General features: G+C 39.7%; 1 protein-coding gene across 1 annotated transcript; it reads right to left on the minus strand.

Annotated features, from left to right (window-relative positions):
* Positions 1-8840: 8840 nt before the first annotated feature.
* On the minus strand, positions 8841-13322 carry LOC145800519 (uncharacterized). The gene is made up of 3 exons (XM_082890206.1): positions 11551-13322; positions 11086-11140; positions 8841-10850 (listed from the first exon to the last, which is right to left on the minus strand). Exons 1-3 carry the CDS (start codon positions 13320-13322, stop codon positions 8841-8843), a joined length of 3837 nt encoding a protein of 1278 aa, XP_082746332.1.
* Positions 13323-16561: the final 3239 nt, after the last annotated feature.

The raw sequence follows: 16561 nt of genomic DNA on the forward strand, positions 1-16561 counted from the left end.
CTACTAATATGGCATATGATTCAATTTGAACAACATGCGATAAAACTCGTATTCAAAGAAGTATTTGAAATTGCAATGTAGTTTGAATGATGAGCCAAGCCTCGGTGCATGCAAGACAAATGAATAGATGCAAGCATGCAAGCATAAGGTATGCTAATTGAAAATGTCCCTAATCTAACCATCGAAAGCGATTAAACAAAAGGGGGAAAGATGTTGGAAGACATACACACACACACGCACACTTATTACAATATTACGCTCTAGCGAAGGAGGGTCTGAATGAATAAGCTAACTAGCAACGCTAATTAAGCTAAGCTATTACAACACGAAACTAATTAACTACTCTAGTTAACTAATTATTACAACAATTGAAACAAACTAACTAACTAACTAACTAACTAACTAACTAATTACAAAGCAAGTAAATTAGCTAGAGTAGTTAAATGGCCTTGAGGGGCGAGGGATGCATGCATGCTCGACTTCTCCGCCCAAAAATGCCACTGCCTTGTCATTGCAGCCTCTATTTGCACATGTTTGAACACCAACAGTGCTGCCGACTTCTAGAATGCCTCTGCTCCAACTCAGGAGCACACTTGTGCAATTTTTCATTTCTGGTCGGTCAGCTACCAATGGTGGCTGTCGGCTACCATTAGTTGCCGATCGGCTGATACAGGTGGCCGATCAGCTACTACTGGTGGCCGGTCGGCCACCCCTTCCTTGAACTTATTTTTTTTGCTGCAATAGAGAGCAAACAGAGGCAAAGCAGTGTATTCTCAAGGAGTGTGTGTACTGTTGCTCTCCTTATCATTACACAAGCTCAAAGGAGAGTAACTTTTGGCCCTCAAACCATCAACCAAACATTTCCATGCATGACGGCTAAGGAATCAAGCTTGTACAAACTTAATGAGTGCAAAACAAGACTCAACAAAACCATAACCCTATCATGTATGATCAAGGGTGATGGTAACCAAGAAAAGTGGCACGTTTCATCACTTTGAGTATGAAACATCCCATTTTTCTCGTGTTCGAATTAACGTTCAATTCGAACACATGCAATGCAACACAAAAGATGCTTTATCTTGACTCTTTTACTTGTTCATTTTTATTTACTCATTTTAGCTTACCAATCCATTCTTTAATTGATTAGTCCAAAAGGTGAATGTCCTCTAATTGAAAGTAGGCTTAAACCACAAGTGTCTTGAGCATGAAAGAGATCTCATGCCATTGGTAATGAACTCCTGAAGGAATTAAACCATTAAGCATGGACGTCTCCATTTCACACTCAAGCCAACAAGGGGTTCAAAGCAACTTTCAAAATAAATGAAAGAGTGAAGAATAGAGGGAGATTGCAGACATTTCAGTGTTGAAATGGAGTGCAAAATGACACTAAGGCATGCAAACAACTCATGCAATTCATGCTAAAAAGCCTAAAACATTAAGCTAGTGAAGCCTCTTTACACTACAACCACACAATACAAGCCTCAAAGGACCAAACCAGCTCAAAATAGAGCTGAAAAATCGGTCAAAACAGTAGCAAAAACATGCTGAGATGAAGGTACAAAATGCTAGAAAAACATGTTTACATGTTAAGCTATCTAGGCATGCAAACAAGACACAAGGAGGGGAGGCTACCCCCTCCAATTTTGGACTTCAAAGCAAGGTTTTTGCCACTTAAATAACTCTAAATTTTAGTGGTTTAAAGGCCCAAAAATTTTGGTTTGAATATGCTAAAAGATGGTGCAAAAGTCTACACAATTAAGCAACAAGAAGGGTGGATCACCCCTTAGCACAAAATAGCCTCAAACCATCATGCTAAGCCTAAAAAAATGGAGTTTTTTTTAGTTGAAAACCAGCTAAAAAACAATACAAAAGGATGGCAAAATAAGTAGTCAAAGCAAGTACTCTAAGCAAGTGAACTGCCTCTTGAAGCTCAAGCATAAAACTGCCCCAAATTCCAGCTTAAACCTCCTTCAAGAGCTCAAACTAGACTCCAAAGAACCTCAGCTCAAAGGTAAGAGTGTTTGGTGAAGGCTTGATGTGCAATGGTGTAGAGAAAGAAGACTTTAAGGCACAAATAAGAAGAGAGAGAGAATTCTAGAGAGAGAGAGAGAAATTTGATCCAAATTTTCTAACCCCTCCAAATGGGGGAGAGCACCCCCTATATATAGAAAACCAAGGTTGAAGCTTGAAATCATCCTACTATACATGTGTATGGAGATGCACTTCAGTGAACAACAGTTGGCAAACAAATATCTGAAAAAGGAGAGAAATGGCCGTTGGCCACCAATGGTGGCCGACCGGCCATCACTGTAGCCGACTGGCCACCAACATAGCCAATTGGCCACCACTGATGGCCAACAGGCACAAGTCATGGCCGATAGGCTATGGGGCTAGCGGACAAGCCACTCTCTGCTCCAGACTTGAAACAACAAGTTCTTGGTCCACAACCAAGTACAAAGCAGATAAGGTTCAAAGGCTCAAAGACGAGGCGCTCGGCCAAGATCTTTGGCCATTCAAAATGAACACAAGCATACAAAATCATTGAGTGTTCAAACGATGACATCCAAGTCTCGATGATGGTAAAAAATGGGGTGTCTACAATTATCTATAAATAAGCATCATATTTTTCTTTTTATCATATCTATGCTTTGCATCCATGTTTCATGCATCTTGATTCAGTTAAGTTTGCATCTGTGGGTTTAATCAATTCCTATGTGATTATGTGTGCTATGTCATGTTCTTGAGGTGATTTACATGTCATATATTAGAAGCCGAATCTTTAGTTGCATCTCATGAGTAAATTGCATTAGGATTTTGTATATAAGATCGTATATATTTTACTAACTTTGTTTTGTAGCTATTCACGAGACATCGGTAAATATGTATGTTTTTATGCTTTGGCATCCCACTTGTGTGTATTTTTCTTACTTTATTTAGTATTCTACCATGAGGTTACTTGATATAATTGTATAAATGCTGGTTAATGAAGGTTGTGTCACTGAGATTGGAATGATGTTGATTTTCATATTTGTAAACTCAATTTCTTTGGGTTGTACATCTTCAAAACTCTTTCAAAATACATGAAACCAAGTTGTTCCAAAATGAATGGCATAGTCTATACTCGTTTGCTTCACATAGTAAATTTTAGGATTTATTAATAATCGGAACATGAATATATAAAGTAAATAAAATCATATCATGGTTTAATAGAGGTTGATCTTTTGATCGAGTGAGCGGGGGTGCTCAATTAATGACCTTCCCCTCTCATACCTAAGGTTCTGAGCCAAGCATCCTTGGTTACGACGAACAGTGGCCTTGGCACGAGTTTCTTAATTTTCTCAAAATATTAGGTGGCGACTTTGAGATCTGGTGATGTAGTCCATTTTTGGCAAAGGTTTTGTAATAAAATGGATTTTCCATACAAGTTGCCATATCTGGACTCTCATCTATATTTCACATTGCACTCGTGAGACTAGATCAAAGAAATCGATGGTCTGAACTATTTAATGCACACGAGCACCCCCCTAGCGATGTTATAGTTTTTGGCGATTCTATTGGGGATTTTATGAAACCTTGACTCGAACTCCATGATATGACTTTTATTTTCAATTATATGTTCATTGCATTGCATGCATTGGTGCACTTAAAGTCTTTGTGTTGCCAGATACTGGTGGAAGTACAGACAAGCTTTTGTGACACTACACCTATCTTTGCATTACTTTTGAGACCTTCTGTTAATACTTTTTAAGATCTGTCCAAAAGGTAGTTTCGCTATCTAAGGTTATTGGACTTCGAAGAGAGGCTATATTGACTCTTCTGACTTCCGGGGATTGGTCATTAACCAAAGGGCTATTTTGTGACGTCACCTTGATTTCAACCTCTAAAGTAGAGCTAACTTTGTATATATAGTGAGCCATAGTACTTTTCAAAATTAGAACACAATGCTCTCCTATTTCTAGGATGTATGACACCGCTTGTTTGAATAGTGAAACACTAAATCATTTCAAAACTGGGATAGGGTAACGCTACCCCCCATACAGGTTTTTGTTTTGTTTCATGCCATGTGCTATGCGCAATGTATGGGATCGATATAGGGATTCTCAGCTTCAGATAAGTGGTTTAGGAATTTTAATTTGTGGGGCTGAGTTCAATTTTTCAGCATGATTTAGTAGTAATCAGTTGGCCGACATGTTGTTGAAATTTTGATTGGGGTTCCGTTTTATTTTTGCAAGGTAGTGTGGTGCTATAGCTTCAAAACGGTCTAATATCCCGCAAGTTTTGTGGATTTAGACTGGTAGACTCTGTAAGACTGTAGATTTGGTTTGAGGATAGCCAGTGTTAGTTTCTTTACCGCCAGTTACAAGAAGAAGAAGATCAAAAGCCTCATCAACTGTCTAGAGTACCCTTTCTTCACTAGCTAGATCATTCACGCTCACTTTACCGAAATTAGTGATAGCTCAGGTTCCAGAAAATATAGTGGACATGTTGTTGGTCCTTCAACGAAGTTTGGATGCTATTGCCAATACAATTGCCACCCATGGTGATGCTCTAGTTGAATTGCGACACCCATTTGGGGCATCTGCTACTCAACCATCTCTGGTGACTTTTCCAATCGCACCTCCACCAGCTAAGGAATTTCTCGAACCCAATTTACCAGATGACCTGAGGGTTCTTGCACAATCATTGTGAGGACCTTTTTCCTCTCCACAACCAATGGAAGGGCTCTTTCTCCTAGAGACGAATGAGTTCAATCTGACTATGCTAAAACTAGCCAAGCTAGAAAAATGGTTTAAAAGGTTGTAAGGAATCAATTCTATCCCATACATCAAAGATGGGTATACGGAAACAATTATAAAGTTGCCTGAACAATTCAAGATGCCACATATTGATAGATTCGATGGATCTGGTGACTCCATGGTGCACATCAGCCTATTTTCTGATGTTCTGAAACTATAGGTTTGACTCATCTACAAAAGCTATCTTTATTCAGACGCACTCTGTCAGGAGTGGCTGCTATCTCATATGCCAAGCTAGAAGGCTCGGTGAAACAGAGTTGGGAAGAATTAGCTGAAACTTTCATCACCCAATATGCATACAACACTTAGATCGAAGTGACCAATCCGGAGTTAGAAGTGACCTGTCAAGAACCAAATGAAAGTTTGTAGCCTTCATTACTAGATGGAGGGAAAAGACAGCTATGATGGCAAACATGCCTCTAGAGAAAGATCATGTCCGTATGGTTGTTAGAAATCTACATGGAAGGCTACTGTAGAAAATGATAGGTCTTTCACTCTTTAACTTTAAGGACCTTCATGAAATTAGGGTTAAAATCGAGGATGCCATCAAACAAGGAATCATTGTGGAAGGTATAACAATTTTGGTTTAGACCTGACTCATTTATTGTTTTGGATCTGGGATTCCTTGTCTTAAATGGTTGTTTATACCCTTATACATTCTATTCTTGATTGAGTTTGGTTATTTGGATGTCGTGGTGGCATTTGAAACAAGTTGGAAGTCCGTTTTTCAAAGGAGTCTTTGCCCAGATTTTGGTTAGTTCACACAAGCGGTCCTTTGGTCGATTGAGCGGTCTTTGAAAACTCTCAGCACTTTTACAGGCCAGCAAAAGTACTGGGAGGGTGGTGTTTTTAGCTCGAGCGATCTTTCTTGCACTCAAGCAGTCTTGGCTTGAGTGGTCATTCTTGCGCTCGAGCAATTACTTTGTCTGCAAAAGTTCTAAAAGGGTGTCATTGTGCGCTCGAGTGGTAACTTTGTTCGCTTGAGCGGTCTCACTTATTATGTTTTGGTCGCTCAAGCGATTTGCGAGTATATCAGTCCAAAGAAGTCATTTTTTGAGTCATTTTCTCATCTCACTCTCTACATTCCAAAAATAGAGATTTTCTTCCTTTCTCTCTCTAGAAACCATCTATAAACCTCAAATGCACTATCACTCGTCGATTTCTACCCCATTGTCCTTTGGGAAAAAAGGTAGAGCTTACTTAGAGCTTCATTTTAATGGGAATAAGGTTGATTTTTGGCTTCGTCAATGTTTCTTCACTCTCTCTCTTACCTTATAGCTTTGAGGTAGGGATTTCTCCACACTTTTGTATGGTTTTTAACTTGGTTATTTGCTTTTCTAAACAGTATTGTGATTTGGGGATTTTTGAACAAAATCTAAGGTTTTGGTTTAAAAATAAAAAAGGGGTTTTCAAATGGGTTCTTGAATATGATTGTGGGTTTGTAAATGTGGTTGAGTTGTGATAAAATGGTAGATTTTTACCCTTAGAATTGATTTAAAAAGGAAAGGAGATTTTGCCATAAAATGTGAATATTTGATTTTGTAAAGAAAAATTGAAAATGATGTTGGGTTTTGTGAAATTGGAATGATAATGATGATGATGGTGGTGCTGGATATGCATTATCACTCCCACCTTGAAAGTTTAGAAAGTTTATCTTTATTGGAAATTATCTATCTATTTAGAGATATATGTTTTGGGGTATCGGTGGAGGATAGCTATGATTGTTGTAGAAATTACATGAGAATTAGGAGAATTGAAACTAATTTCTCGTTCATTTGCATCGAGTATTGTTGCATACTTAACACATTGAAAATGTGTCACAACCCAGAAACCTGCCCCTAAAGGTTTGGGCATGACCTAAGCAAAAACTGACATAAAAACTGATGTACACACCGTACGGGGCCTTATCGGAAGCATAAAATAAAAATTTAACATAAATACAAGCGTACTCCATTGAGCTACTTCTAATATGCCAGGATCTCATGCATTACATACGCCATCAAAAGCGGATAAAGTTTAAAACTATATCCCTGGATATCGTGTACAACATATATATTTACAGTCCTGGCCCGATAATTGGGCATAACAAAAGGAATAAAAAAGTTATATACAACATCCGTGGATGGTTCTCAAAAGTAAACCCATATCCTAGCAGCTTCACAAAAACAAAAGGGCTGGTATGGTGTCTGGACATGTAAAGGGTGATAAAAGGGACAGCGTCCAGTTAGGATTGACTCCCTGGCTCATGACCTACAGAAACAGACATAATAGAGAGTGAGCCGGGATCAATGAATAATAATACATAATGAACGACGTCTAATTTGAACTTTAAATACACCAACACATAAAAGATGCAGCGTGCACTTGGTTTATCTGATTCTGCATTTAGTTCATACTGGCCCTAGGCCTAATCCTGTGATATGAACATGTGGCTATAAGCCCTTGAAACATGATGGCACGAAGCCCTCGAACATACGGCACGAGGCCCTTGAACATATGGCACGAGGCCCTTGAAAGTGCACTTGAAACTTGTGGCACATGGCCCTTGAAAATGGCATATAGCCCTTGTAAATACTTTTCCTTACATGCTTTAACATTAACATATCTTAAACATGCATAAACATGCATAAGTACATTACATGCTTGAGACATTAACATAATCGATTACATGCACTTGAAACATTGACGTGATTGCATAACATACATAGGTGCTACTACTCACAGCGTTGAGGTGGCATGTTGCTTCCTCCTGGAATGTACCCTGCACACAATTAATACGTTAGTTTCTTTTTGTTTTAACGCATTTCCTGAGTCTTACACCTTGCATGCATTTACAACCATTTTAAAATCATCTGTAAAATATTCTAAAAATACCAGAGAAGCAAGCACTCAAAACTGAACAAACATTTAATTTTCCTGAAAATGAGTCCCCCGCTCGAGTGTCACTTTGGCCGCTCGAGCGGACTGTAAATTGCACAAAACTGCTGAGAGGTGGTTTTTCCCGCTCGAGCGGGCTTTCCGCCGCTCGAGCGGGCTTTCCGCCGCTCGAGCGGGCTTTCCGCCGCTCGAGCGGACCAAGCGGATTCTGCAAATTCTGAACCTCCATTCGAGTCCCAACCTGGTATTCACTCCATTTTTACATGCAACCCAAGGTTAGGTTAATGCAATATTCCCACCTAACAGTACTATAACATGGATTCTACCTTGAGTATCATAAAATAAGCAAGATTAGGAGCTTCAACAAGCCATCTCTCTCTCTAATTCCATTCTTGGATTCAAGTTCTTCATATCCTTGAAACATAACACATGATATATGCATAATTCCATGAAGTGATGATAGAAAACCATAGATTGAAGTATAATTTCATACCACACCCAATATAGATGCCTAAGCAACCAATTGAGAGAAACCGTCATTAACCAAGCATGAACTAGACATGAATCAAACATACACATCAATTACAACTCCAAATGACCATAATAAGAAGAACTTGAGCTTACCTTGAATTTAATTCTACACCTCTAACAATTGGTCAAGCTTTCTTGTTGAATCCCTTCTCCCCCAATTTCTCTTCTTCACTTTCTCTTCTTTTCTCCCCCAAAATGGTGTTCACGTTTGTTTGATCAAGGTTATTAAGTCTTAGAGATATATATATATATATATATATCCATTTATAAGTAAGGCATATAGGACAAAAGTGAATCGTTCAATCATTCCAAAATCAAAATTTCGCTAACATGCTTAATATTACTTAAAAATTATGCTGATCACAGATATATAATCAATTTCAGCTAATTAAGTTGTTAAGGCTTCCAATTTCTAATTCAAACGTGTTAATGGTGACAGATAGTTTCCTTGTGAGACAGATAGACATTCATAGACGTGGATTTCACTTCCTTAATCATAGTTTTTCACGGAACTACACAGTAAGCATTTAAAAGTATCAATCGAGGACTCAGAATATAACAGAAATCATGTGCGAGGGTCGGGTTATTACACTCTCCCCTCCTTAAATAAGTTTGGTCCTCCAAACTTGAGTTACCTCAGGGTTGGAACAGGTGTGGGTATTGATGTTGCATTTCTTCCTCTCTTTCCCATGTTGCGTCGATTCCGTAATGTTCTTGCCACTCAACTTTTACCATTGGAATCTCACGGGTTCGTAGTTGTTTTACTTGTCGGTCCAGAATGCGAATTGGTTTTTCCTCATAAATCAACTTGTCATTCAACTCAATTTGATGGTAGTCAATAACATGTGACGGATCCGGAAGGTACCCACGAAGCATAGAGACATGAAACACGTTATGCACTTGACTCATATGTGGTGGAAGGTCAACTCGGTAAGCTACCGGACCCACTTTTTCCAGAATTTGAAAAGGACCGACATACCGGGGTGTCAACTTACCTTTTTTTCCGAATCTTGGGTGTCCTTTCATCTGAGTGACTTTCACGAAAACATAGCTATCCACATCAAATTCCAAATCTCGCCGTCGGTTATCAGCATAGCTTTTCTGCCGACTTTGAGCAGTTTTCAACCTTTCCCGAATAACATGAACTTTTTCAGTGGTCAACTGAACAATTTCAGGCCCTAATAAGGATCTATCTCCAACTTCAGCCCAGCACACGGGAGAACGGCATGGTCTTCCATACAAAGCTTCATAGGGTGCCATGTCTATGCTCGAATGGTAACTATTATTATACGCAAATTCTATCAACGGGAGATGGGTTTCCCAATTGTCTTGAAAATCTAGTACACACATTCGGAGCATATCCTCAAGGGTCTGTATCGTCCTCTCGGATTGACCGTCGGTCTGAGGGTGGAAAGCCGTGCTGAACTTTAATTCTGTACCCATTGCTTCCTGTAAGCTTTGCCAGAATCTAGAAACAAACTTAGGATCTCTGTCTGACACAATTGAGACCGGAACACCATGAAGCCTTACAATTTCATTTACATAAATCCCTGCTAATTTATCTGCATTATACTGAGTTTTTACTGGCAGAAAGTGGGCGGATTTAGTTAATCGGTCCACAACGACCCAGATTGAATTCATACCTCGAGGAGTCCGTGGCAACCCCATAACAAAATCCATGGTCAAATGTTCCCATTTCCATTCTGGGATGGGAAGAGGTTGCAATAATCCGGCAGGTCTTTGATGTTTCGCTTTTACTTGTTGGCATTGCAAACACTTAGAAACAAACTCCGCAATCTCCTTCTTCATACTTGGCCACCAGAAATTCTGTTTTAAATCTCGGTACATTTTAGTACTCCCTGGATGCATTGAGAACCTTGAGGTATGCGCGTCTTCCATCAATTTTTGTTTAAGACTCATCACATTGGGAACACATAGTCGGTTTTGAAATTTGAGCACTGAATCTACCACACCGAATCCCGGTTTTGGTTTTGTTTCGATCTCATCATATATTTTCCTCAAAGTTTCATCTTCTATTTGGTGCACTTTAATCTCTTCAAGTAAGGTTGGTTGTGCTACTATCGCTACTATTAGGGCTTTTTGACCATGAAACACAAGGTTCAATTCTTCCTTATCCAATTCAATTGCCAAGTCCTTTTGTCCTGTAACCATACTCGCCATATCTGCTGAAATCCCCATATTTTTTCGACTGAGCGCATCTGCATATGTGTTGGCTTTACCAGGATGATAATGAATCTTCAGGTCATAATCTTTCAAAAGTTCCAACCACCGTCGTTGCCGCATATTTAATTCTTTCTGAGTAAAAAGATACTTGAGACTTTTATGATCCGTGTATACCTCACAGGTGCTACCATACAAATAATGTCTCCATATCTTTAAAGCAAAGACTACTGCTGCTAGCTCCAGATCATGCGTGGGATAATTCTTCTCATGGAGTTTCAGCTGTCTAGATGCATAGGCGATGACTCTTCCGTTTTGCATAAGTACGCAACCAAGCCCTTTGTGCGAAGCGTCACTGTAGATTACAAATCCTTCTGCACCAGATGGTAAGGCCAAAACTGGTGCTGTTGTCAACCTTGTCTTCAAAGCAGATTCTCGTTCCTCTGACCATTCAAATGCGACTCCCTTTCGTATTAGTTGTGTAAGTGGCACAGCAATTTTAGAAAAATCTTGGACAAATCTTCTGTAATAACCAGCTAACCCCATAAAACTACGCACCTCAGTCACATCAGTAGGAGTTGGCCAATTTACGATTGCCTCAATCTTGTGTGGATCAACAGAAACTCCTTCCTTTGTGATGATATGCCCCAGAAATGCCACCTCGAGTAGCCAGAATTCACATTTCTTCAGTTTTGCGTACAATTTCTTTTCCTGGAGGGTTTGAAGGATCACTCGAAGATGATGCTCGTGAGCATCTGCATTTTTCGAATAGATGAGAATATCGTCAATAAAGACCACTACAAAGTCATCCAAATAGGGCTTGAAAACACGGTTCATCAAATCCATGAAAGCTGCTGGCGCGTTAGTAACTCCAAATGGCATAACCAAAAATTCATAATGACCGTACCGGGTTCGAAAAGCTGTCTTCTCAACATCATCAGCCTTGACCTTTAATTGATGGTACCCAGACCGTAGATCAATCTTGGAAAAGACTTGTGCCCCCTGCAGCTGGTCAAATAGGTCGTCAATCCTTGGTAATAGATACTTATTTTTGATTGTGACTTTATTAAGTTCCCTATAGTCAATACAAAGCCGGAGTGTTCCATCCTTCTTCTTTACAAATAGAACTGGTGCACCCTACGGAGACACACTCGGACGGATGAACCCCTTGTCCAATAAATCCTGCAACTGCATTTTCAATTCCTTCATCTCAACTGGCGACATTCTATACGGAGTCTTTGAAATGGGTTGAGTTCCCAGAGCTACTTCAATGGTAAACTCAATTTCACGGTTTATCAACTGCCTTGGTAATTCTTCAGGAAAGACGTCCGGAAATTCACACACAATTGGGATCATGTCAACAGTTCCATTCACTACTTGTCCCTCCAAAACACTGCATAAATACCCCTGACACCCTTTTTGAATTAATTTACATGCCTTTGCTGCCGAGATCAAATAAGGTGGAGAAATTATGCCATGCCCTTGTAAGGTAGACTCTACTTGTCCCGGAGGGTGGAAACTGACTCGTTTAGTTAGACAATCTATCGTTGCACCATATTCACCCAACCAATCCATTCCCAGAATAATATCAAAATAAGTCATGTCGAGAGGTAACAGATTGGCATAAACCCGGACATCCCCAAGCTCGAGTTCGCAACCACAATAAACAGAAGCACAAAGCACAGAATCTCCCATAGGTGAAGATACACATAACATATAAGACAACGTTTCTTTGGTTTTATCTAAGTTTTGTGCAAATAATTTTGACACAAAGGAATGAGTAGAGCCAGAGTCAAATAAGATAGAAGCAGAATGACCGTGAACCATAAATGTACCTGACACCACTGTTGCTGCATTCTGCACATCTCTTGGAACCAATGCAAACACTCTGCCTTGTCTCGCTATATCTTTATTGTTGTTAGGTTTGACCGGTGCCTTGGTGTTTGTAGTTGGTGTAGACCCTGCTGAGCTAGTAGCAGCCCTGTTACCATTTCGTTGACTCCTCTGGGGGCAATCCTTTATCAAATGACCCGTTTTGCCGCACTGATAACAGGCTCCAGACTTCCATTGGCATATCCCATGATGCCTCTTTCCACATTCCGAACAAACAGGAATCGTACCCTGATTAGGGGCAAAAGTATTTGAAGTCCCTGAGTTTTGTTTCTTGTTTGGTGGAGTAGCCGCTCCCTTTGACCATTGATTATTTTGCCTTTTTCCTTTCCATTCGGCAATCCGGTTCTGAGCAGCAAGGTTTCCTTCTGTTATAACAGCCCTCTCCAGCACATCTACGTAGGTAGGCAACTTTAACATATTAACTCGATCCAAGATAGCACCCCGTAAGCCCCCTTCAAATTTTCGTGCCTTCTTATAGTCCGTGTCCACCATATGCGGTGCAAACCGGGCTAACTCTGCAAATTGGGCCTCATATTTAGCAACAGTCTTGTTCCCTTGTCTGAGCATTTCAAATTCAGTCACCTTTTTGTCCCGCATGCTTTGGGGAAAATATTTATCATAAAACAGCCCCAAAAATCTGTCCCATATTAACTCTGGATGGATTGTTCTCGTTAGCATCCACCACCTCCGTGCCTCGTCCTCAAGAGTGAAGGCAGCTAGTTGTACCTTTTGAGCTTCGGTGCAGGGAAAGACTTCAAATAACTTCTCTATGCCCAATACCCAAGCCTCAGCTTTCATCGGTTCTATTCCTCCTTTGAAGGTTGGCGGTTTCATCTTTTTAAACTCCTTAGTGAGAGTGATAGTTCGGTCTTCCGCGTGAAAATCTTGCACTACAGGTGGGGGTACTGGTGGTGGTGGCGGTTGTTGGCGAGGCTGTTGCTGTTGTTGCCGTAAAGTCTCTGCCATTTCCATAAGCATCCTTTCCATCCTATCCAGTCGTGCTAAGGTGGCATCTTCTATATCTTCGGTCCTCGTTCTCACCATGATCTACACAACAATCAATTTAAATACTATTGACATAATGCTACATGGTTAGTATTATCAGAGTACACTTAATGTTGCCATCGCACTTGTCTTACATTTTTAGGATGTCATGCATGAGGCCTAAATCCTTTCTAGACACCCTACAGCTCAATGGATTCGTGTGTGAGATAGCAACTCGTGCTCTGATACCACTGTCACAACCCAGAAACCCGCCCCTAAAGGTTTGGGCATGACCTAAGCAAAAACTGACATAAAAACTGATGTACACACCGTACGGGGCCTTATCGGAAGCATAAAATAAAAATTTAACATAAATACAAGCATACTCCATTGAGCTACTTCTAATATGCCAGGATCTTATGCATTACATACGCCATCAAAAGCGGATAAAGTTTAAAACTATATCCCTGGATATCGTGTACAACATATATATTTACAGTCCTGGCCCGATAATTGGGCATAACAAAAGGAATAGAAAAGTTATGTACAACATCCGTGGATGGTTCTCAAAAGTAAAGCCATATCCTAGCAGCTTCACAAAAACAAAAGGGCTGGTATGGTGTCTGGACATGTAACGGGTGACAAAAGGGATAGCGTCCAGTTAGGATTGACTCCCTGGCTCATGACCTACAGAAACAGACATAATAGAGAGTGAGCCGGGCTCAATGAATAGTAATACATAATGAACGACGTCTAATTTGAACTTTAAATGCATCAACACATAAAAGATGCAGCGTGCACTTGGTTTATCTGATTCTGCATTTAGTTCATACTGGCCCTAGGCCTAATCCTGTGATATGAACATGTGGCTATAAGCCCTTGAAACATGATGGCACGAAGCCCTTGAACATACGGCACGAGGCCCTTGAACATATGGCACGAGGCCCTTGAACATATGGCACGAGGCCCTTGAAAGTGCACTTGAAACTTGTGGCATATGGTCCTTGAAAATGGCATATAGCCCTTGTAAATACTTTTCCTTACATGCTTTAACATTAACATATCTTAAATATGCATAAACATGCATAAGTACATTACATGCTTGAGACATTAACATAATCGATTTACATGCACTTGAAACATTGACGTGATTGCATAACATACATAGGTGCTACTACTCACAGCGTTGAGGTGGCGTGTTGCTTCCTCCTGGAATGTGCCCTGCACACAATTAATACGTTAGTTTCTTTTTGTTTTAACGCATTTCCTGAGTCTTACACCTTGCATGCATTTACAACCGTTTTAAAATCATCTGTAAAATATTCTAAAAATACCAGAGAAGCAAGCACTCAAAACTGAACAAACATTTAATTTTCCTGAAAATGAGTCCCCCGCTCGAGCGTCACTTTGGCCGCTCGAGCGGACTGTAAATTGCACAAAACTGCTGAGAGGTGGTTTTTCCCGCTCGAGCAGGCTTTCCGCCGCTCGAGCGGACCAAGCGGATTCTGCAAATTCTGAACCTCCATTCGAGTCCCAACCTGGTATTCACTCCATTTTTACATGCAACCCAAGGTTAGGTTAATGCAATATTCCCACCTAACAGCACTATAACATGGATTCTACCTTGAGTATCATAAAATAAGCAAGATTAGGAGCTTCAACAAGCCATCTCTCTCTCTAATTCCATTCTTGGATTCAAGTTCTTCATATCCTTGAAACATAACACATGATATATGCATAATTCCATGAAGTGATGATAGAAAACCATAGATTGAAGTATAATTTCATACCACACCCAATCTAGATGCCTAAGCAACCAATTGAGAGAAACCCTCATTAACCAAGCATGAACTAGACATGAATCAAACATACACATCAATTACAACTCCAAATGACCATAATAAGAAGAACTTGAGCTTACCTTGAATTTAATTCTACACCTCTAACAATTGGTCAAGCTTTCTTGTTGAATCCCTTCTCCCCCAATATCTCTTCTTCACTTTCTCTTCTTTTCTCCCCCAAAATGGTGTTCACGTTTGTTTGATCAAGGTTATTAAGTCTTAGAGATATATATATATATCCATTTATAAGTAAGGCATATAGGACAAAAGTGAATCGTTCAATCATTCCAAAATCAAAATTTCGCTAACATGCTTAATATTACTTAAAAATTATGCTGATCACATATATATAATCAATTTCAGCTAATTAAGCTGTTATGGCTTCCAATTTCTAATTCAAACGTGTTAATGGTGACAAATAGTTTCCTTGTGAGACAGATAGACATTCATAGACGTGGATTTCACTTCCTTAATCATAGTTTTTCACGGAACTACACAGTAAGCATTTAAAAGTATCAATCGAGGACTCAGAATATAACAGAAATCATGTGCGAGGGTCGGGTTATTACAAAATGTATATTGTTTTGAGAAAAATGGGTGAATACCTTGGTGAATCTGGGTAAGGGGTGTGGTTGTGGTATTATTATTGGCCTGTGTATCGTTGGTGAAAGTCCAGAAACCCATGCGGTTAGGTGCTGAGCCTTCCAGTTATTATTGGTAAAAAAGGCAATTGGTAGTGCTTGTATAGCCTGCTTGTAGACACGTACCTATAGATTCCTAGTGCTTGTATCCACTACCCTGTTTTCTATTGTAAAGGAAATGTTTTTATGAATTGTGATGTAAACCTCGCATTGTATGGTTTTGGAAAGAGATATAAACGGTTTTGGCACGAGCATTGCATATGCATTCACCTTGTAGCTTTGTTAATATTCAAACATATCTCTACTGGGTTTTGGCTCACCCTATGTGGAAAACCATTTTTAGGTGCTGGTGATATGCCTCCGCCAAGGCCATAGCTTGGGAGGACTTAGAGGCAAGAGCTTTTTTGTTTTGTTTTGTTTTGTTATTGTTGTAATTATTTTTGTACAAGCCTAGGACTTGAACTGTATTGAGTTAAAACTCACTTTTGTTGTAACCAAGTACCGTCTTGGAAAGTTATAGCCATTAGGGCATTTAATTATTTGTTTAACTATTCTTTCATATCATTAATTTGTGGCGCATGCTATAGATGTAGCGTTAGGATTTCTGATTGTATAATTGCATGTGTTACCTTTTGTATAGTGGGATCATATGAATGGAAGACAATTATTTCGGCACATGTTGTTATTTAATTAATATCATGGGATTAATTATGGTTATTATTTTCGAGGCGTTACAACTTGGTATCAGAGCTACCGAGTTTGAATACTTTGGGATCGTGGGATGTGGTTTTTACCACAATGGGTTATCTTGCTAGTT

The sequence above is a fragment of the Camellia sinensis genome, chromosome 10 (assembly GCF_055761805.1).
Source record: "Camellia sinensis isolate YWXY chromosome 10, ASM5576180v1, whole genome shotgun sequence".
NCBI classification, from domain to species: domain Eukaryota; kingdom Viridiplantae; phylum Streptophyta; class Magnoliopsida; order Ericales; family Theaceae; genus Camellia; species Camellia sinensis.